At 42.8% G+C, this 21,800-nt stretch overlaps 1 protein-coding gene across 1 annotated transcript; it reads right to left on the reverse strand.

Annotated features, from left to right (window-relative positions):
- Positions 1–7,216: 7,216 nt before the first annotated feature.
- LOC146595288 (2-oxoglutarate receptor 1-like) lies at positions 7,217–8,209 on the reverse strand. The gene has a single exon (XM_085306028.1). It carries the CDS (start codon positions 8,207–8,209, stop codon positions 7,217–7,219), a length of 993 nt encoding a protein of 330 aa, XP_085162154.1.
- Positions 8,210–21,800: the final 13,591 nt, after the last annotated feature.

Raw genomic sequence — 21,800 nt, forward strand, 5'->3', positions numbered from 1 at the left:
ATTAAAAGCGCATGATGAAAAGTCCTTTTCTGACAAGCTCTGCTAAGGGTCATTCAGGAAAGCTCTGGTCTTCAGCAGACTCAAGGAGTTTAACACTTCAAACATGCACAAGTAGGACTTAGGCATGAGCAACCCCTCTAAACACCTTCTCAGGCTCTTAGAAACACTGTGTGTGTGTGTGTGTGTGTGTGTGCCTGCCTCTAGTTTACACACTGTAGTCTCTGCCTTTTTCCTTCATGATGGCTCCCTGTCCATTTATTGTATTTATTTCTATCTATTTATTTATGTATTTATTTTTTGCTTGTCACTTTTTGTACCTTTTCTGAATCCTGTAAACTCAAATAATCTCCCACTCTTTGCTTTTTGCTGTGCCTCGCTAGCTCTTCCTTCCTAGTGCTATGCAGGGATCCTTCCATTCCCCCCAGTCCCCCTCTCGCCCCTCTTCAGCGCCCAGGCCCAAACCCCAGCACAGATCTGCATAAAAATCAGCCCCCTTCCCTAGGCATCCCCCCGCAGCACGGTCCCATCAGCACCTGGTTAGCACAAGGTGCCTTGSCCCACGGAGGGCCAGCCCCCAGAGGGGACACTCGGGACGGCGGCGGAGACCCTGGGGCACTCCCACTCTCCCTGTATCTGAGCTGGGTCTTTCTTGTGCTTATATATTTTTATACATTTTGTACTTCATCAGAATGTAGCTCTGCCTTTCTACRTAACTGTTCTCTTCCCCAGAAACCTCTCATTCAGCAGGGCAAATGAATGTAAAACAGACTCTCTCAGCTAGGTTACCTGAARATAATGATTAGCCAAAGGACATGGTAAAAATTCGCTGAAGTGYCCTGTAGACACACTTTAAAAATCATCATATCATCAAAAACCTATGCCTGATTTTTGCCAGACTTTTCAGGACAGGAAAGAAAAGGATGAGCCTGATGCTGACACGCAGCGGACCAGTCTCATCTTATCAAAGCCTGGATATTAGAAATGTGGACCCCCTTGACTCCCTACACAGGCACTTCTGAGGCACAGTTTGGGCACCTTAGAGAGAATTAACTGGACCCTCCAAGCTCCCATTTCTCTCTGCTGACTATAACCCCCTCCTAGGCAGCTAGTTCTCAGGTAGGATTTTAAATTACATGAAGTTAGTTGAAGAAATTTTACCCCAAATTTCTCCCAAGATAAAAGAAAAWTAAAATAAAATAAAAAGTAATGACTGAGAGCGTTTTTTTTTTCAGGGGAGAAAAAAACAGTTTTTTGTATTACATGAGGCAAAATAGTCACCTTCACAGGATAAAACAGCTCAACTTAAGCTATACATTTTAAACAGATCAGATAAATATGCTCCCTGTATTCTGTTTAAATATGTGACTAAATCTACACTGCCTGGACAGGGGGAGACACTTAATTTTGCAGCACAGAAGTGAAGCACAAAATCATTTTGAAATATCAGCTCTTAATACCAAAATTTACATCAAAATTTAYACAAGCAAATACCCCACAGTTGAATACACACCCAAATCCATTTTAGAACGGAACATTATCATTTATCCCATAGGCAAATACAACTTGTTTCCATGGCACAGAAAAGAAGCTAAGTAGCCAGGTGCTACTTAACCTAAATATAAACAAACCAGTACACTTAGAGACGGGCCTTGGAAACAACAAAAAAACCTTGCTAATTCAATATTTAGCAGAAAATCAGATCTGAAATGTAATCATGCTTATTCAGTCCAGCAGGTCATCACAAACTTCTGAAAACTGCTTCAGAAGAGTTTGCATGTTGCTGCAATTATTTTCTGTTTTGCTCTGGTGACTCTTACAGGGGTTCTCGGCATTTGTAYCAGCTCTACTGGTTTTGGGAAGAGTCAGCCCACCGCTGCTCATGCGCTCAATTCAGCCCCGCTTTTTGGGTAGYGGGGGAGAAACACGGTGCTGAAAACGCGTGTGTTTCCCTGTGCCTGGCGAGGAATTACCCAAGCGACCCGAAGAGCAGGTTAAGCGAGCTGCTCTGTTCAGCATGCAGGAACTGCACCCTCTGTGGCGRCTGCGGTCTGCCGCAGCGACAGCAAAAGCCGCTGATGGGTGTGATTTCCCACGGTCCCTCCGTTCATAGGTTTAAGTAAAATTCAGAAATCTCTAATATCCTCTTTTCCTTCTACTGTACGAAATCATAATTTATTTTAGTGATGCAGGCCCAAGGTGCCACAGGAGCTCAGGAAGGCTCTAGATACAAGGTTCAAAATTTCGATGTAATTTGTGGCTAACACTTGAACCCCAGTTTTAGGCTCTAAGCCTAGTGACCGTGCTTGCTCACAGGTTTAGTCATCCTCGTCACTGCTCCTCAGGGTTTGCATATGCAAACCTATGAACAGTCACTGAGGTTGATGTTTGGGTAGGTGGTTTTATGAAGTGGAAATCTGCTGATGGATCTGTGGGGATATGCTAGAGAGCTATTTGTATAGGATTTGTACATTTACAGAGAGAGATATTACTGACATTCATAGTTTATAAATGCAGTAATTAAATAATGATGACATGTTTAATTGAGGCTCAGGTTTACTCCTTGATAATGGAAATCACTGATGAATTGGCAGAGGCTTTTCCTCCCTCCCCAAGACCAAAGAGCATTTTTTATGTCTGACCTGGTGTGGTTATACTTTTAAACCAAATGTGACAAGCTGCGTTGATTTTGTGGGATGCTATACAAAATCAGACATCCTTGTGTGTGGTGTCTTCCCTTCCCACAGCTGCCTGGGCACAGAGACCGATACCTCCTGCTCCTTTGTGGGTTTGCATGAACTCTCAGAGAAGATAAAAAAAAAAAAAAAAAAAAAAAAAAGGTTAAAAAGGAAAGGGGGTCATATTCATTCAGAGAAGGTGGAAGCCGTGAATCTATGTGTCAAACCTGAGGCAGGTTTCCTCACCTCCCCATTTCACTCTCCCTCACGCACTCCAGCCCCTGAATCCATATGGATCTGGAGTCAGTTGAGGCTACTTAAACTGACAAGCGTAGACTTTCTGCTGGGCTCTTTAAGCATTCCTAAGAACAGAGATATTTCTAGCTCCTTAGAGACAGGACCAAATGAGGTACATGTGTTGTACACCTGACAGGACTAGCCTTGCCCCCTTCTTCACTGGCTCAGTCGTGAAGTCCCTGAGCCCCACGTCACTAACAAGCAGCAGCGTGGGACAGGCTTGACAATCTGCCACTGTCATGCTTCTGGCACCAGCCAGGTTTCTCCTTGAACTGTGCTATTTTTGTGTAAAAAGATTTCTCACTAYTTTTCCTTGCTATTGGTAATAGACAGGTGGAGAACTGTGGTCTGCTCTCTGGTATTTTGTCATATCTATAGTTTTCTCCCACCAGTTATATTCCTTCTGCTCTCTGCAAATAGCGTCCTTAAAGTAGCAGTCATGCCTTTCGCTGGGGGTGAAGCTGATGGAGCTGCCCAAAGGGTTAACTAGTTACCTCCTACACTYCCAAGGTGGATCCATTATCTTAAAAAAAAAAACGGTCAGAAATGCCCAGAGGAGCAGAGCCMTTGCTCTCAGACTGCCGCAAAGATCACATCATGTTCTGAAGATTAAAGCAGAACGAAATGAGCAACCTGGTATCAACAGTGATGTTCCTGAGATTCATCCTTTCCTTTTCAAGAATAATTATTGTTGATTGCCTTACAGAAGGTATTATTTTAGGAACTGTCATTTTTTTTAATTATCAGTGGGAATCAGACACCAGAGAAATTCTAAATTTGCTGAGAAATGTCACTCTTGTCTTCTCTTAGACCATTTCCTCCAGTGCATTTGCACAAGTAGGTGCCTAGGTTAGAAGGTGTGGATCTGAGCCTTTATTTAGAATAGTAATATATACATTTTGACTTTATATTTTTTTGTATGTAGATGTAATAATGCTTTAGTCTTGTGAAAACATTACAACAGTAAACAGTAAATGATCATAATATGATAACTATTTAAAAATCAATGCCCTGTCGTGATGTCCAGTGGTGATGGAGATACAAATCTATCTTTTATTTCCTGAACATGTTAAGTTTCTTTCTCCTTTCCCCTTAAAACAAGCATATTGTAGGTAGCCAGGAAAAAAAGTCAAGCCTTTACACTGTAAAATTCTGACAAACTTATGAGAATATTTAAAATTAAACCTAAAAAGAAAACAAAACCCGTACTGATGTCAAACCAAAACATGATGAGATATAAATATGACTAAACTGTTCTCCCCTATCTGTGGTGATATAAATTTTAAGATACAAGAMTCACGTTCTGCTGTTGAATCTGACTGCCATGTCAGATGGTATCATTGTTTACAAAACAACATTTTCATAGTCTTCCCCTTTTTTCTCCAGCTTAGGCTGGTGGCGAATTGCAGTGAAGAGTTGAATGGATGCTAACAAGTAGACAACTGATTGCTGTCTTTGGTTGGCTGACATCAGGGCATGAGAAGCAGGTGAGGCACAAGCCTGTGAAGAGTTACTGCTCTGTAGCCATCAATGCGGCAGACATGCAACAGGAGCAGCGGAGTCAAGAAAGGACCAAGAGAAGTGTGCAAGTATTGTATGCCCAGAAGGCAAGCAAAGAGGGGTAGGTTATTGCAAATGAAACAATGTAGTCCGAGGCCAGCGCTGGTCATCACAGGGTGGGATTCTTGTACAGATCTTGCATTCTCATTCTTATGACTTTTACTGAAATTGTAWGTATATCATTTAGCATAAAGTAGCTTATGTGCTCATTCTCCACAATTCGTAGAAATCTAGATCTGGTTCATCCCCTTGCCAGTTAGGAATTACATCTGCTCAAATCGTTCCAGGCAGTGATGTTAGTACTAAAGATGTTCCAGGCATCTTGCATTTAAAAAGAGCACATAGCCCGGATGTATGAACAAATGAGCGTGCTGAATAATTTATCCAGAAAATATCAAGTGCAGCTGCAARGGGACTAAAGCAGAGCTTCACTTAAAGTTGACAGTAAGAACATTTTCCTTATCGCTRCTGCAAAAATAGAGTCAGTTCCTTTTCTGTCCTGAACTCCTAAAGAACCAGCCTCCATTAGATATTTTAGGTAGCATGCAATTGGAGTTAGTAAATGCTCATGTCCGTATGCACTAGAGGCTTAAAAGAGAACTTATCATCCTGCTTGTGCTCAGAGAACCAAGTGGTTTCTGGATAGTATATCCTAAACTGAAAAAAAACAGGTAATACGCCATATTCAGTGTTGCTTGGTCATGGTGGATCAGCTGCCTTTGGTGTATCAGGAGCAAGCAGCTGTAAGCAGAACTGTAAGGGTGTTGAAGGAAGTGGTGTGGCTCCTAGAGTCTGGCAAATCCAATGAAGCATGTGGGGAAGGAGACATTTTCATTGAATTTTGGAACGTTTGTCACATGCAACATCTCTGCATCCCTGCAGTACATGGGATTCCTTCTTCACCTACGATGCTCATCTGCAATTTGARGATGGGTAGTAGCCACAGGGGAGACCATGCTGCACTGTGCAAAAGTTTTAAAAAATGTCTTGACTAATACCTAGGGGTGAATTAAAATCAAATGGGCTATGCCTACAAGAGATGACTTCTTCCTCTACTTTCTGCTAGAACTTTTCTTTCTCAGACCATCTTCCACCCTATCCCACATGAAGGCTGTTCATCCTTTCCCAATCTTGCCCTTCCTATGTCAGGAATGGTTTCTTACATCCTCTCGTTTCCCTAATATGCCTCTTGTTTGCTGTTGCCTGCTGTCCTCCCTTAGCTGCTGAGGTGGCTGGCCCCAATAGAGGCCGTAACTGGTTACCTCATGGCACAGAAAATTGGTAGCCTACTTGCCAATCACCCATGCATGTTCTTAATGGGAAGGCCAAATGGTCAGGTGGTCACCTGAAGACAAGGCCATGCAAAAAGGGACTCAATAAGGAGAAGGGCAGCATTAAGGCCTTGAGGCAACATATGTTGCCATTGATTAGTGGACATTTTGGAGTGGAGAGCAAAAAAGGTGAGGCAATAAAGAAGGGTCTTATAAAACTCTGTCAGAGAGTCTGCTCTGTGGTCATCCTGTTGGGCTCATTCAAATATCATGTTGATAATAGTTTGTACTGCTGTTGTCTGGGATATCTCAGCTGTTCTAGGACATCTCTAGATGGTGTCTGCAAGCATTAGACTCAAATTTTCCTCTTGTGAAACACTGACATTGCCTTTTAAATGTATTATTACCTAAATTTGTTCCTCAGCTGGTACAGTCAAGCAGAGTGCCACTGAGTAAAGAGGAGAAACATGAAATTGTATTGTGTATGGATCTAGCCCATTTATGCATCCATCCACTTCTTATCTCCAAACTAGAATTAATTCAGAAACACAGTTAGGAGAAAGGAAATTCCTTGTAAGGGTGGTGGTATGTTACTGCACCATTAATCTTCAGGAGAACATTGAAGGATCTAAATATTGGTCTTGTTATGTCAGCTCCCGCTTTAGCCACCTCTAAAGAGTGATCCATCCCATCCTGTACTGAAACTGGGCGTCAGCTGAGTAAGCATCTACATTAGGTCTGTGTCTGATCTACTTACCTTTTATGGTCAATGGAGAGAAATAAGCACTTCTAGGTCATGATTCATCTCATCCAAATGCAGTCATCAAGAATAATTAGGTGAATCACGCTCTAAAACTGCTAATTTCTCTCCATTATAAAGGGAAGTCATCAGGGGAGGCCAAGGTGATTAGCTTATATATAGACACTTACYCTTACAACATCTCCAGTGAGGTAAGATGAACCTCACCTACATGTCTAAGACAGGTAGGATGAATTGCCCTCTGGAGGRTCTTACTCCTCTTCATTGATTAAGAAAAAAAGCCAAAGGCAGGAATCTACCTTAGACTAGACACTTAACTTCCAAGTTACTAAAATCAAATGAAATTTTTCCCATCCTGAATATGTATCTGCCACTAATAAGCATTTTTTTTTCCAGAACTGCAGGCCATTCTCCAGAAGATATCAAGAATTCAGGCAACAAATGCAGAGACATTTCTGAGAAGCTATCCCTTTTATTTTTCAAATATTTAAGTTTTAAGATTTTATTWTTTGATGATTGATTTATAAGTCCGAAACACAGAACAAATAAGCTCTCTGCTGGTATAGCTAGGGTTAACCTGAGCTGTGCTGATGGCAGGGAGGTTGTGTGTAGTTGGTCATGGGTGAGTTTGGCCCCATTCTTCCATGGCTTTCTTATGGCATAGAGTTCCTCTGTTTCAGATTCTGGTTTGTCTGGAGCTTGAGGAGCGAAAGAATAGCCTGCTGGAAGTTGTCTCCTGTCACCACATAAAGCAGCAAGTTACCAAACGTATTTAACGCTGCTAAGGGTTTAGCTAAAACAAACATAAAAAGSATCAGGTTCTTCAAGTGGCAGCTAACTGGTCTCAGTCGGAGCTCGATGTGAATCCCCCGAAAGATGTGGAAAGGGAGGAAGCACACATAAAAGACCACCAAGAGGACGACGGCAAGTCTGCGGGCCTTTTGCCTGTAGCAAGCCTGCATGTGGGGCCCCCTAGCCAAGGCATAAATGATGAGGACGTAGCACAGCGTCACTGTCAGCAAGGGCAARAAGAAGGCAAACGTTGTCAGGAGCCAGTTATACCATCGACTGGTATCAAGGTCCTCAGCAGTAGCTAGGTCCAGGCAGATCGTTCTGTTCTGTGTATCTTTCGTGGCGATCAAGATGCCCAAGGGGCTGATGGCTGCTAGGGAAATTATCCAAACTACTATGCAAGTCACCACTACCCATCTCCGTTTTTGAATGAAAAAGCATCTAATTGGGTAAACGATTACAAAAAAGCGGAAGAGGCTGAAGCAGCTAAGGAAGATAATACCACTGTACATGTTGAAGTAGAAACCAAAGTGAATAAACTTGCACATGAAGTCTCCAAAAATCCAGTTATTTCCATTAGCAGAGTAATGTATAAAGAAAGGAAGTGTGGCTATATATAATAGGTCTGTGACAGCCAGGTTTAACATAATGATGGTGCTGCTTTTCCAGGGCCTCATCTTGAAAAAGTATATACAAATTGTCACAACGTTTCCTGGGAAGCACACCAGAAAGATGAGGCTGTAAAGGACGGAGAGATAGGATTTCACCTGTAAGAAATCCTCATCCTTGCAACTTGTATAAGGGTCTGCATGGCCTGGCCGAGTAGTAAAGTTGGTTTTGTGTTCAGATGCCATGTTTGCAGAAATCTTCTTAAAGCTTTAGGAAAATCAGATACTTAGTTTTAATTGATTTGTCAGGAAAATGCATTCAGCTAAACCTTTTTTCACTGAAGTAAATGTCATATTTGCCTTGCTTGACAAAGCATAGTAGGGAAGGGAGAGAGGTTTGCTAACAYGCCTGGCTCTGACCTAGATACCTCCCACTCAAATGTTTAATTTCACACTTCCCTCCCCTTTATGTTTAATTTTGATAATGTTTAATTTTAACCTGCCTTTTTTTAAAYTCCTATATTGAAGAAGATAATTACTGCTTATTTGCAAACCTGCAGGAGTAGGAAGTAGGTTTAGGGAGCTAGAGAGTGTTTTGGCTTCGATTTTGCAAAACTTTGCAAAGTAGTCTTAGCCTTTCAGAAATTAAACCTGCACCCATAYTTTAACTTCATTTACCTGAACTAGTTAGTGGTTTGCATTCATGAAACYAGAGATGTTGTTCTAGTTTTGTGAAAACCAAAAGATGATGGGTTCAGATGCAGGTCACAGGACCTGATGCTCCAATAACCTGACAATTCTGATTTATTCCCTGAGTATGATCTTAATATCTTAAAGTCAGCAGAGTCTGAAACTGGCATAAATGTATTTAAAACCAAATAGCTTGACAGTGGCATAAAACTGATGCAAACGATTAAAGGTTCTGTTTCTCAAAGCACAGAGGAGTGGTGGAAAGCACAGATACTGAGTAAAGATATTGAACTTGCTTCACGTTTCTTAAGRACTGGTGCTAGATAGACCTGTCTCTGAAATGGCTTCTCACCTGCCATGGCCAGTTTGGATCTCTCCACAGTGAATGAAAAACATAACCTTTCTTGGTAGTGCTTTAACCTGGAAGAGTGTTAAGGATTTCAAGGATGAAATTCCTCTCACCTAACTTCAGCTATTGAAAAATTTAAATTAGAGCCAATCATCCTCAACTCCTCCTTTTTAGCCAAGGGAGAGATGTAGGTTCCTCCAAGGGATGATACATCTTACCATAAGAGAGGTTTCTAAGATAAATGATTTACTTTTTTGACATACCTATTTCTCTCCATTGACCACAAAGACAGCCCAAGGTGAGTAGCTCAGATCTGGATGTCTTGCCTTTATGTGGCTCAAGTGAGGCAAGATGAGAGCCACTCCAGGTCTTCAGCATATCGGATCAGCAGCACTCCTCCAGATCCTAATCTAGTCTATCCRAGAAAATATTTTAAATGACTTCACAAAGTGCAAGACAGGGTAGTATCAAGCCCAAATTCCTATCTCTTGGCCTAGAAACACAGTATTTTAAACTACACTCAGCGACACACTGAACATCTAGGATGAAGCCATTGCATTAAAAGAAAAAGAAAAAGAAAGACAAAGCAGCCAGCACGGTAGCTGTAGAAGCAATGTGTTCAGAACTAGGTTTTGATGTGATTCAAATACCACACTTTAGCATGCAACTGCTATGGCAATTTCTATATTATACCAATGATCAATAGAACATGACAGATTTTCTCTCACAAAGCCATTAGGTAAATCTGGAACACAACAGGAATGATGTGATCAGAAAGGTAGGTATCACTTAATTACTAGGGAGCATTTGAGAGAGGAATTTGAACAGTATCCCCATAATTTAGTTAAACACTAACACTAATACATGAATTTTAGCTCCAGTGCAGACCGCCTTTCAGTCAAATATGTATTAGTCAAAGGCCATGAGGCTTTTTTTAAACAAATCCAGATTTATGTTCAGACAAAAGCTAGGAATATGCACATTTTCTCTATTTTCTCCTTCTTGGTGATACCACTGTTACCCACATTTATGTCCTCACTGTTATATTTCAAGCAAAACCAGACAAAATTTTCCAGAGTATTTGATTCATCCCCAGTTTAGTTTCCTTATATTGCCGATCAGTTCTTTACCGCAATCTTGAACCCTCCAAACTGAAAATGGAGAAATATTGCTTACCTGGAAACTTGTAATCCTACTTCTCCCTTTCATTGCTTTGAGCATAGAGCGCTACAAACGAAATGTATTTATGTCGTCCTTACAAGTGAAGCAGGTTTTAGTGTGGCTTTGCAATCACATACATTCACTTCCTAGCAGACTGAGCTTCCACGTGGCAGTAAATTCTGTTACTAGCTTAGATGGCAGCTCTTAGACTTGGGCTGGTGGAAGAGATCTCTTTTGCCCTCTGTCATTCATGCTGTCTTGCCTTCAGTGGGCAGATTGCACTCTGCTGGCAGCAGTTCTGCATGTTGCAGGTTGAGCTCTAGTATTCAAATAGCAGCAGATCACATTTAAATGTGTGTGTGTGTGCTTATAAAAAAATAACAAATTTATTTTCCATTCCGTGGAAAGCGAAACCTAGTCAGCAGACTAAGGCATGTTGCCATTTTCAAGGTCACGCGGAAAAGATTGTGACATGCTGTTTCGTCATCAAAAACAAATTTCTAATGAAGTCTAAGTTTCTGCTCGTGGAAAAAAACAAAGGTTTCCTTTGGCATGGCATGGTTTTCAGCAACTGTGGCATACTTACTGCCTATTTTCAGTGAATACAATATACAAAATTAGTGTTGGCTAATTATTACTGGGGTAGCTAAAGTTGCAAACTTATTTTCTTTGCAGCCTTTGCTTTCAGGCTTTATGATTCATGGGAGCTGCAATTTTCATGCTTCTTGAACCAAATAAAAATAAAGTTGCTTGAATAAAAATCTCGTCTTCACGTTAGCTTGAGGAACAAGATGAAAATAAATCATTAAAAAGAAAGAGTTGTAATATCTCTAATTCTGAAACTGCAAGCTTAAGTCCCTGAGCTTGCGAGCTGGTCCATGCTGCCCTGGGTGGCTGGCAGGTTGCAGCCTTGGTATGTTTTATAAGTTTTATTCACTGATGAAGCTTACTATCACGTATTAAAAAAATAAGCTTTCATTTCTGAACATTAGGTATGTAAATCTACTTACAGAGAACTACATAGATAAGAATATTTTTTAGGAAGATTGTCTTGACTGTCATTGAGTGCCTATATCATAGGCATGAGTTGAGAGAATGCTATTGGTTTTGCTAATTATGCTGCAGGGAAAGAGCAGCCGTTGCATCTCACAGCTGAAACATTATCTATCTGTTACCATTAGGAGAAGAGCACCAACTCTGTTCTTCTCATCTGACCAGGCTTTCTCTAGGTCAATGTCTGAAGTTTCTCCATAGCTATAAAATACACTGTCAGGTACCAGCTGAGGGATCAGCAACTGTTTAAATGGCTATTACCCCATTCCTAGTCACTGYGTGTATCATTAGAAATCATTTGTATGAGACTGTAGTGTTATAAGCACAGAGGGAGCTAATTACAGTTAGAGATCATTTAATGTGTCCACTATTTAATCCATTACATCCCTGAGCAACATAAAACGCGTGCAGCAGCAGCTGGTATTTATCCTACCTTGCAGGTGGCAGCATGTGAAGCAGAAATGGGCCTTCCTGGTACTGTGCCCCGGACCTGCCATGAATTTGGGGCATTGGGGTTAGACTGGGGGCTGGACTCATCTCTGAGTGCCTACTTCTGGGTAGGAAAAGGAAACTAAAAACTCCATTTTCAGACTGAGTCCAAGAAAGTAAGACTAACAGAACAATTAATATAACGAATAATTCATGTAGACTTCTTTTTGCTCCTTAGCCTATGCAGATCTCCTGACTCATTGTCAGCGATAGACACTCCCTGCTCCTACCTCCCCCAGGCCTCGTTGTCCCCTTCACTGGGGCTGCGGGGCCTCCTTCTTGCACATGGGCCTTTGGAAACATTAGCATCAGCTGCAGCTACGTGCCTGGCCCAGGGGCTCTGTCAGGCAGGCAGAAAAATATGAATAGACTAACAAGGACCACTCATGAATATCCACTCTAAATTGCTTGCCTGGCATCGTGTAGGATCTCTGTGGATCAAGGCTGATTATCCAGGGTGACTTTAAACTCTTGGATCTGTGGGACCACCTTTTCCCTWACCAGTAATTCCTCACCTCATTTCCATGGACCTTCCAAGTGTACCATAGGTAGAGCAGCTTGATCCTTACCACAAACATGGGCCTTTTTGTGCTCTAAGGTTACACTTACCCAGGTTATCTTCTCCCTAGTGCCCTCTGCAAGCAGTGGAGAGAAATCAAATTAGCCACTAGTTTCACAGCTGGTTTGTGTGGCTCTAATTGCAGGCTGCTCTCAGAAGAGCTGGTATCACCACCTCCCTCCCCTCAACGTAAACCACATTTTCAACAGCCCTAGTGCTTGTGCAGTTCTGGGATGCATTGGATAAACGAGCTGAGCTGGCTGGAAACTAACCTGTTTTCTTATTCCCAGGTTGCCTCTCTGGCACTTTGGCACGTGGCCGAGGCTCCTCCTGCGGCTGCGTGGGCACCAGGGCTTACAGGAAGCAGTGACAAGGCCCCACCAGAGGCAAGAGGAGGACAGCAGAGGTGGACGCACTTGCGGTGACTGTGAGGCTGCACCATGGGTACGGGTCTCTCTCCATCGCAGGAGATATTCATCGCAGGGTGCTGGCCACCCTAAGCTGAAGCTAGCCTCCAGCAGCGCTCCCCTGGAATGTGTCACTCATCTCTCGATTCAACGGTCTCCTGGACTGATTGGCTTGCTCTGCGGGAAGTGCTATCATTTTCCCTACCCTTATGACCACTGATGAGAACCGCATGGACAAAAGGCTAAGTGCACCTCTCTTGAAACCACCAGTATAAAATCCTGCAGAGTTCACGTGTGTATAAATATCACCTTTGGTGACTGTATAGAAATGAAACAGGAATGATTTGGTAGCAGGAGATTTAATTAATTAATTCCTCTTAACAACTTACTACTCCAGKGTGGATCAGCTACCACAGAGCATGTGGTACAAACGGGAACACGTTTCCGTGCTGTGCCGTGCCTTCTCTTACGGGGGGCTGAGCAGAGTGCTCTGGAAACTAAACTGGCAGGCCAGTTCACGTGCCAGGGGTACACCATCTGCCTCTGACAATCTACAGTCTAACATACAAAAGTGAGGGACAAAGCACAACGCTTTTATTTTGCTCCATTTTGCTAAATTGCAGGTGATCAGTCGCAAATGATAGCCCCTTCCCTCCATATGGGCTGTTGCAGGATGTGGGGCAGAAGGGGTTGCAGCAGAGCTTGTGGTGGTATCGCAGCATCAGTGCTGAACCTGACTTTAATTAGCGCTTTAGGTGTGAGGGTCCGCAAGCTGCTCCCCCAGCGCGGGGCTGCTCTCGTTTCATAAAGCCTGATGCAAAATCTGCAGGCATAACTGAAAGGAGCCTCTCAGCCCCCCGGGCTTTGGGTCACACCTTGGGACACATCAGTGCCCAGTGCGATGCAGCAGAAATCGCATGGGTAGCTCTGATTAATAAGTCCGTAGGAAAACAGTTTGTGTGGGAACGCGCTAGACTCCGGAGTGCGAAGAGCTTTCATTATATGCTTTACTTTTGGTTCAGCAAACGTATAATCTTTCCATGGGCTATTTCCCTTAGCAGACATACATTTGTTTGGCTGGTCTTAGTGCTTGTGTGTGATTGAATACCTAATTACTGTTGTTATCAGGCCACCTTCAAGAGATGCTCTATTCTATTGATAATGATACTGTGTGTCTTCATCACACAGCGAAATCAACTCCGCTGCTCCCTGCTTATTTTTCCACTGAGACAGACTGGTAAGGACAGCATTTTTTTAATTTCTGAATGCACGGTAACTCTAAATTAATCACTGTTAAATGCTGCCATCCAATTACGTAGATAATAGAGATTGTTAATGAAAACTTCAGCAAAGGAATATTTTACTTTTGGAAAATTGGATTTAAAATCTGGGATATAAGCAGTGCTGTCACATCTGCTGAGCAGTAGTAGTTCGATACAGTTCCAAAAATAGCCTATATGGATCTGAGGTGCTATCTTATGGCTAATATTAGTCCTTGAACTGAACTGGTGCTCAGACACTACAGGGTGCTGAAGACAAAATCTGCTGAAGCCCTTCGATAAGCACTCAGCTTTCAGAAGGTGAGCTGCCCCATGAGGAGCAGGAGAGGAGGACAGTGGGAGAATTTGCCTGCTTAAAGCTAGCTTAAATGCAGCTTAAAGCTTAAAGCTGAGGACATGGACAGTCATGCTACTTTATTCACCATAAACTGGTGAATAAAAAATGCTGCAGGAGCACCCAGCTATGAAGTGGCCTTACACACAACGTTTGTGCCTGTTAACGTTTTCCCAATAGACRCTAAAAGCCAAACTAAACTCATCAGAGATGTGACAATGGTTGTAATTGTTTTAGGTAATGGGGCATTTCCTGAAAATGGCCCAGCTTAGTGGGTCTGAAAACAAAGAAAGCTTTGCTGCTTTGTTTTTCAATCCAAAGAGGAAACAGTCTCTAAACTCTTGTGAGCTGGTTCCTCCCTGACTTCTAGTAACGTGTCCTTACGGGATTCTGCAAAGGGAGCTGCTAATGTGGCCTTGAGCGTTCAAGGGAGTTTTTAGTCACCGGAGAAATATTCTGTTGTGCTGCTGTTGTGCTGTGTTTGCAGGGAGCTGCGGTAGGTGGAGGAAAGCCTTACGCTGCTCCATAAAGTTTTATTGTCAGAAAGTGACTTCTGTCATCACAGGCCTCTGCACTTGAATTTCACATCTTCTGCCAAAACAAGCCTTTATGTTAGACAGGTACCGTTCCTTCAGCTTACACGAGCTCTCAGTCAACATACCACTCTCGGTGAAAGAAATCACTGTGAATCACTACATTGCTGTGCTGATCTCTGCAGCTCTTCTACCACAGCCCCTCTACTTGCTCCTTCCCACATGGGTACCTGCCCTGGTCCCAAGCCAGACCTCCTCTACCTGGGAAGAATGCTTCTGCCTTGTAAAAATCCTTCTGGGTTTTGGAAATGAGCCTTTCCCACCAGGACCAATGCCAAGATGAGCACAAGGACAGCAAAGGGAGCTCAGCCAGGTAATTTATCTTAATGCTTTTTAATATCTTAAAAGCGTAACTTCCTTCTCCAGATCACTTCTTTTAATTCTTTTCTTCATATGATCACTAAAGTTAGGAAGTAATAAATTCGTTGTCTAAATTTACTAAGATTTGTTTCTGATAAGGTAAGGCAATTATCAGGTATGGTTTTAATATTGTAAAACAATAAGTAAAAGTAATTCTCAAAGCAAAATTAGAGGGTTTCTTAATCRCAACAAAAAAAAAAGAGCAAAATTCAAAACCTTGCAAATTGTCACATGACTGTTGAGTCAAAGATCTTYTATTTTTCAGAGCAACTGCCCTTTCTTTCTTGGAGAGGACTATGTAAACGGGGACCTTGTGTATGAACCTTTCCCATCCCATGCCTGTAGAGGGGCTAGAAGCATCTCAAACAAGAACTTTATTTTGCATTGTGCCACGGTGGGACTAGTCCCCCTTTCTTTACCAGATCTCTTGTTGGCCTGGCATAGACAACTCTGTCCTCAAGGATATCTCTACAGAAGGTTTTAGAGGATCCTTTTGATGCTCTTTGGGGAATTTCTGAATGCGATGGCTTCTCAGACCGTCACTGTAAAGGGATGAGCACCACTTAGACAAGGGCAACCCAGTTTTGCTGATGCCTGCCTTTTCTGAGCCTCTTGCTGTGCTGAAGATGACCATGCCAATGACAAGTGCTTGGGCCACTTTCCATCCTCAGMCCTCGCAGTGCTCCTACTGGTCTGCAGAGGCTGTGGGCACCGCATCTTGTCTCCTATCACACAGTGTTTCTAAAGGCAAAGGTCTCTGCTGCCCTGCTCACCTGGGCTGCTCTGCCTCCATAGAAGCTAGGCAGCAAGACTCTTCCCTCCATTAGAAAGAATCTTGAGCACTTCAAATGATGCTTAAATGCTAAACATTATTATCCTCAGGCAATTAAATGGTTCTCCATCTATTCAGACTGGATGGAGGAGTGGATTACTGAAATAGCCTTCAAGGAGATAATTCATGCAAGCTGAGCCTGTAAAATTCATGCATTTTTTTTCTTAGTCTAGCTGTTTTCTCCTGGCTATTTCATGCTCATCTAAATCAGATAAATGAAAGAGAGGTGCACTTCTCTGTGGTGGTTATCTCTGGCTTTGCTTTTTCATGCTAGCTTTCACTAAGAATTTCAGGGCTACTCCCAGACTGAAGTCAGATCTTTCTGTCAGGAGAAATCAGGACTTGAGCTAGCACAGCATCAGGCTTATCTGCCACGCTTGAGTATACTGGAGGAAGGTCTCTGCTATAAGCTGATGTACCATCCTTTCTCCATCAGAGTGCTGAGTTTCTACTAAAATACCAGCATTCCAGCAAATGCAGCTTTCATTCTGTCATTCTGAAAGCAGAAGAGTGGACTGGCTGCACTGGCTATAAATAGGCCAAATGCAAAAAAGTGTAGAGTGCTACTGAATCAGTCACGTAATTCAGAAAGTAATGTTTTGCTGCTGCTCTGAGATGGAACTGGCTCCTGCTGGAGCAGTAATGTCAAATGATTTTCCTTTGAAGTGAAATATCTAGCAAACAGAGAGATGAGGGTGTGCATCTTGCTCTCTGCTGAAGCAGGAAGCTGTTAACCTGGCTAACTTGACAAGCAAATGCTATGTAAACTCGGTAGTACAGAATAATGATGCAGTGTGTTTTTGTCATTGCTCTCAAAGTGGGCACTGCCTATTATAAATCCTATATGACAGTATCTATTAAAGTTTGTAATAGCAGGGAGACAGAGAAGAAAGCACATCACTGTGTGACAGAAGATTACATTTTTCAAGAAAAGTGAGAAAATAAAAGACAATTAGAAGGGACTGTGTGTGCTTCACCCTGGCTTTTTGTTTATCAAAAGGTTTGACAGGTGGCAATAAAATGAATGATACAATATATTGAACAAGGATATATAAAATACAATGCCTTGCATGTTCAGGCTATTTGGGATCAGGCTGGGTATTTTAGCCGGCCCTTTATTTTCCCAACATGTAGTTCTCCAGCTGCATATTGCAGTGATTGATGGCCTGCCAGAACATGAAGAGGGAATTGCTCACCAGGCTTTTGCATCAGATTTTATACATCATATTCTAAGGAGGTGCGAACTGGTGTATTGCCACTAGCTTTGGAGCCAAGTTAGTTCACAGCAGTAGAGAATCCAGCCCTCTAGTTTATTGGCTTTTGTGGCACAGTCGGTGTAATGAATTGAGGGAAAGTGCACTTTCCCTCTCTGTCAAATTACCTTGATGTGTGCAGCCAGATGCCTCCCTTCCATGAGCTCCTGTGTCCTGATTCAGACAGGTCCTGCCTACGGGCATTGCAGGAGCTGTGGTAGAAGAAAATTCCTGAGGGCACATAATCCCTGTGCTGCCCCTGACAGGGTTGTACTTTTGACACCTTTGGCAGGTGCTTTTCCAAGCTCTTCTAAAACCTTCTGCCTGCCCAAATATTCTCTGTGCCCACTGGAAATGTTGCCTAAAGCCTGACATCCTCCCTGCCTAATCCCAGCCAGGGGCATCCTGCTTCCTGGCTATGTCTCATATATGAAGATATACCATCTACCATCTTTCCTCTGGTGCTTCTTGTCCTAGACTGAACAACTCAGTTCCTTCAGACGTTTCTCAGAGTTCTCCTTTTTCTACTATCTCTTCTGTTCCCTGTCCAGCAGGACCATGTCCTTCTAGAAGTGCAGTGTCAGACCAGACCTACTACTCCAGCAGAGGTATTACCAAAGGAGAAGGATTGCTTGGCTTGCCTGACAGTCTGTACTCTTATTTGTAAGTCCCATTCTGCTGTTTTTCATTATAATGCATTTGGCATCATATGTTCAGCTTGTGATCTGCATAGCCCTTCAGTTCTTTACTACAGTAATGCAGCCTAAGCAGATATTCCATATTTGTTTTCCTCCAAACTATTTTTTTTTGCATTTGTCCTCACTGGATGTCAACCTGTTTCTTCAGACCATTTCTCCACTTTCTGTAAGTCGCTTTAAAATTAATGCTGTCCTCGAGCATGCCAGCAGTCCTCTCACTTGTCATCTGCATGCTTAAAGGCTATACTTTCTACTCCATTGCCCAAATCACTAGTGAATATAATAAGGACAATCTCACTGCATAATCTGGATTTGGATGGAAAATTGTGTCCTACTAAACATCCCAGAACTAGGCCTTGTACTTCTCTGCTAGAAGCTTCCCTCGGTATTATTTGTGTATGGAGTGGCAGCTCAGCCACAGATCCCTGCAGCACAGGCTTTTGTGCAAAAAGCTGTGAGAAGAGGCAAAATGTCTGGTTTTGTGTCTCCTTGTGTGCCCTTCCCAGACCACTTCAGGAGAAAACTCATTCCATCCCAGGAAAGRAGCCAGGCGATGCCGGACYAAGCAGCTTCTGTGGCTGACAGCCRTCACCRGCTCTTTGCCGAGCCTGCCAGGCTGGCTGGGTAACTAGCCTGGATGGCTGCCTACTTGGTTGCTAGCATCATTTTTGACTGGGTCAACATATTCATATGGAGCATTTTGTACCCATTGTTTTAGCATTTTCCAAGGGGAAGCGTTCTGTCAGAAATTTTTCAATTAGCTGAAGTCAGCGTGTCTGAATTCTGCCTAAATAAACTGGAATAGGACCTCTCCTATCTTGGTTAGGACAATCTTTCCTAATTCCCTCAACGGCTGGTGTACGCCAATAATCCTCAGCACTAAYATGCAGGAGCTGGATTAAGCAGAAGTGTCTTGCACAGCAAGTGTAAGTCACTGATCTCTTTGCAAGTGAAAGTGAAGCATCGTGTTGCCCCTGTGCATCAGAGTAGAGGACAATAAATTGTCCGTCAGAGAGTTAGAGCTCCTTCCCACCACTCCTCAGGGCTGTGCAAGCAATAGGAAAGAGAGGTTCAGCAGTGATGTTGTTTACATCATTCTTTGAAGACCTGGTTCAGAAATGCCTGTCTAGCATGGCATTTCACTCTCTCGTATCTCCAGCTCACAAATCAGAGCTGCTAGTAGGAAAGCCTCCACCATCCACCTGGGCCCAGGCAGGTTTAGAGTGGGAACTGGTGTGGACAAGGTCATGTATTTCAACGGCCCCAGAAAGACAGCAACAAGTCAGACTTACCTTACAGCTGAAGCCAGGTGCATGGTTTAAGCTTTGCTAAACAGACGGAACAACCTTGATTTTATCTAGGAGGGCTCAAAAGCAATTAAGAAAGGAAGTCATAGACTAAAGATTATCACCTGATGTGATAATATTTTTAGTTAATTCAAGACAAAGAAATTTTATACAAAATTTACTTTTAAATKCTCCCCTGAGGCAACTGCACAGTGAAAGAGCACAGCTGCTGAGATCCGTCTGATCCTTACTGAATTCACCCACTTGAACATCTGCAATAGAGGTTTTCACCTGCTGTTACAGACTTTTGATAATGATAACCTTTTATTCTGTAAAATACAACCTTTTCTTCAGAATGATGAAGATGGGAGATTTTTGTGTAAAATTTACATCACTTGAAATAGTTTTTCCAGTTGTTACAGGAAGGACAGGTGGTAGAAGCATTGATAAGCACCAGGYAGAGAAATTTCACCTCCTGAAATAGTCTAGTAAATGACAAATACAGCCCTGTGACAAATTACAGATACATCTCCTTAGCTAATGCCAGAGTCCAGCATAGGTCTCATTCACATCTTACAGTGCAAGTTAGAGAATACATAATTTAACCTTGTTTGACATGGCTGTATTTAAGGATTGATGCTTCTTGCTTCCTTCAGATTGTGCTATGAAAACAGCTTCGCAATGCGTTCATGTGCCTTGACACGGTGAAAGTGCATGCTGCTGCCTGACGGGCCCTCCATTTGGCCCACCGRGGCCACAGCCTCCAGGCAGACCTGACAACCCTGAGGACTACCGTCATGTTTCTCCCACGTTCATCAACACATTTCGCTGGAAAGGGTGTCACTGTCACCCACAAGCCAGCGTGGACAGGTGTGCCCCATCCCGACTGGAGAGGGACCTTGCCTTTCAGTAAGCCGTGTCTATCGACGAGGAAGACGAGAGAGTGCAGCTCTTGCCGTAGGACACGTTGCTGCGCCTTCCTTTCAGAACAGAGTTAATTCAGCCTCTGCTGTAGGGCAGTGGGAAGGAATTATCCGAGCTGTGGGAGTTGTCTGGATTGGAAGGAGCTTCAGGGGATGAGTCATTTTCTTGCTGCCTCTCACYGACAGCTCTTGTTCTGCTGCTGAGAGGGAGGCAGGACTAAGTGCCTACTGCAATGGATTAGCGGGCCTTATTACTCAAACGTGGGGCATTTGCAGGTAAACCAAGGTGTACGTGGTTTTTTTTTCATTTTTTTTCTTCCTACTTCTGTTGGCATAAATAAATTATATTTAAAAGATCAAATCAAATGCTCATTTAGTGCTCAGAAACGTCATTTTGCTTGCGTAGGAGGTGCTTCTGGGTTTTATGTCGTCTTTGTAGATGTGGAACTAAATTAGAAAATAAACCCTGAACTGCGTTGGCTTCCCTAGCCTCAGGCATGCTGAATCAGTGTGAAAACCCTGCTTCCGAGAAGCCGGATGAGTGGTAAGAAGGATTTTTGTGCAGTGCCCATGTCTCCAATGCTGGGTGCTCCCTGAGACAGGCAGGCTCACTAGAGAAGTTTCTGCTCCTATGGGGAGAGGGTGAAAATGCATCCAAATCTACAGCCAGACTGTCCACTTCAGCAGCAAGGTTCAGAGAAACCTCCCTGCATTTCAACAGTGGAGAATTGTGTGAGGAGAAAACAAACTATTATTTTCTGCAGTAGTATAGTGGTCAAAAATAATAATAATAAAAATAAGAGAGAAATTCACTGTTAGATGTTCAGGCCAGGCAGTCAGAAGTATATAGGTAAATTCACTATTTCCCCGAACTGGATAAACTCTTAAATCCTTGTATTTATCCTGGCTAACTCTTTGATGTATTTATGTGGCTCCCATCACTGTTTGCAAGCTAATATCAGCAGGGTTGAGATCAGCTATATTTGATTTATGAAGATATACATGTTTATAACCATATAACCACTGCAGCTGCATTTGATTTAAAAGTAAAAACCATAGATTCTGTTTCTTTAGAAAAAAATGAAACAATACTCCCCTCTTGCTCTTGTGGATGGTATAAATGTCATTTTACTCCTTTTTCTACACTCAGCTGCTTCTCCAGTCCAGGTCTCTTACTTCAATTCAGACACTATTTCCCCCATACACACACACTTTTCTAAGGTAATCCTTTTACTAGCAATGTTTTGTCTACCCTCTAGTGGGAATTTGAATTATAGCACCAGCTGAGCTGAGCTGATGGACTGTAGGAGAGTAAAACCCCTAATGTACCCCCTGGAATTACTGCAGTAACTGGTCTTCCTGCTGCTGCTAAAGAACCACAGTGCCCCATCCCTGTCCTCCCACTTCCACTGTGAAATTCAGGTTTGCATGCTGGGGAAAAGGTATGTGGGGTATGTCTGAAGATAGGATTTTTTTTTTCCAGTACATTAGAGACTGTAGGGGCAGACTTAAATTTTCACTGATATTTGGGGGCCAAATATTTAGCTAAGCTGAATAGATACAGCTGTAT

The sequence above is a fragment of the Rhea americana genome, unplaced genomic scaffold (assembly GCF_003343005.1).
Source record: "Rhea americana isolate MKP2758 unplaced genomic scaffold, rheAme1 scaffold_23, whole genome shotgun sequence".
Taxonomy (NCBI): Eukaryota; Metazoa; Chordata; class Aves; order Rheiformes; family Rheidae; genus Rhea; species Rhea americana.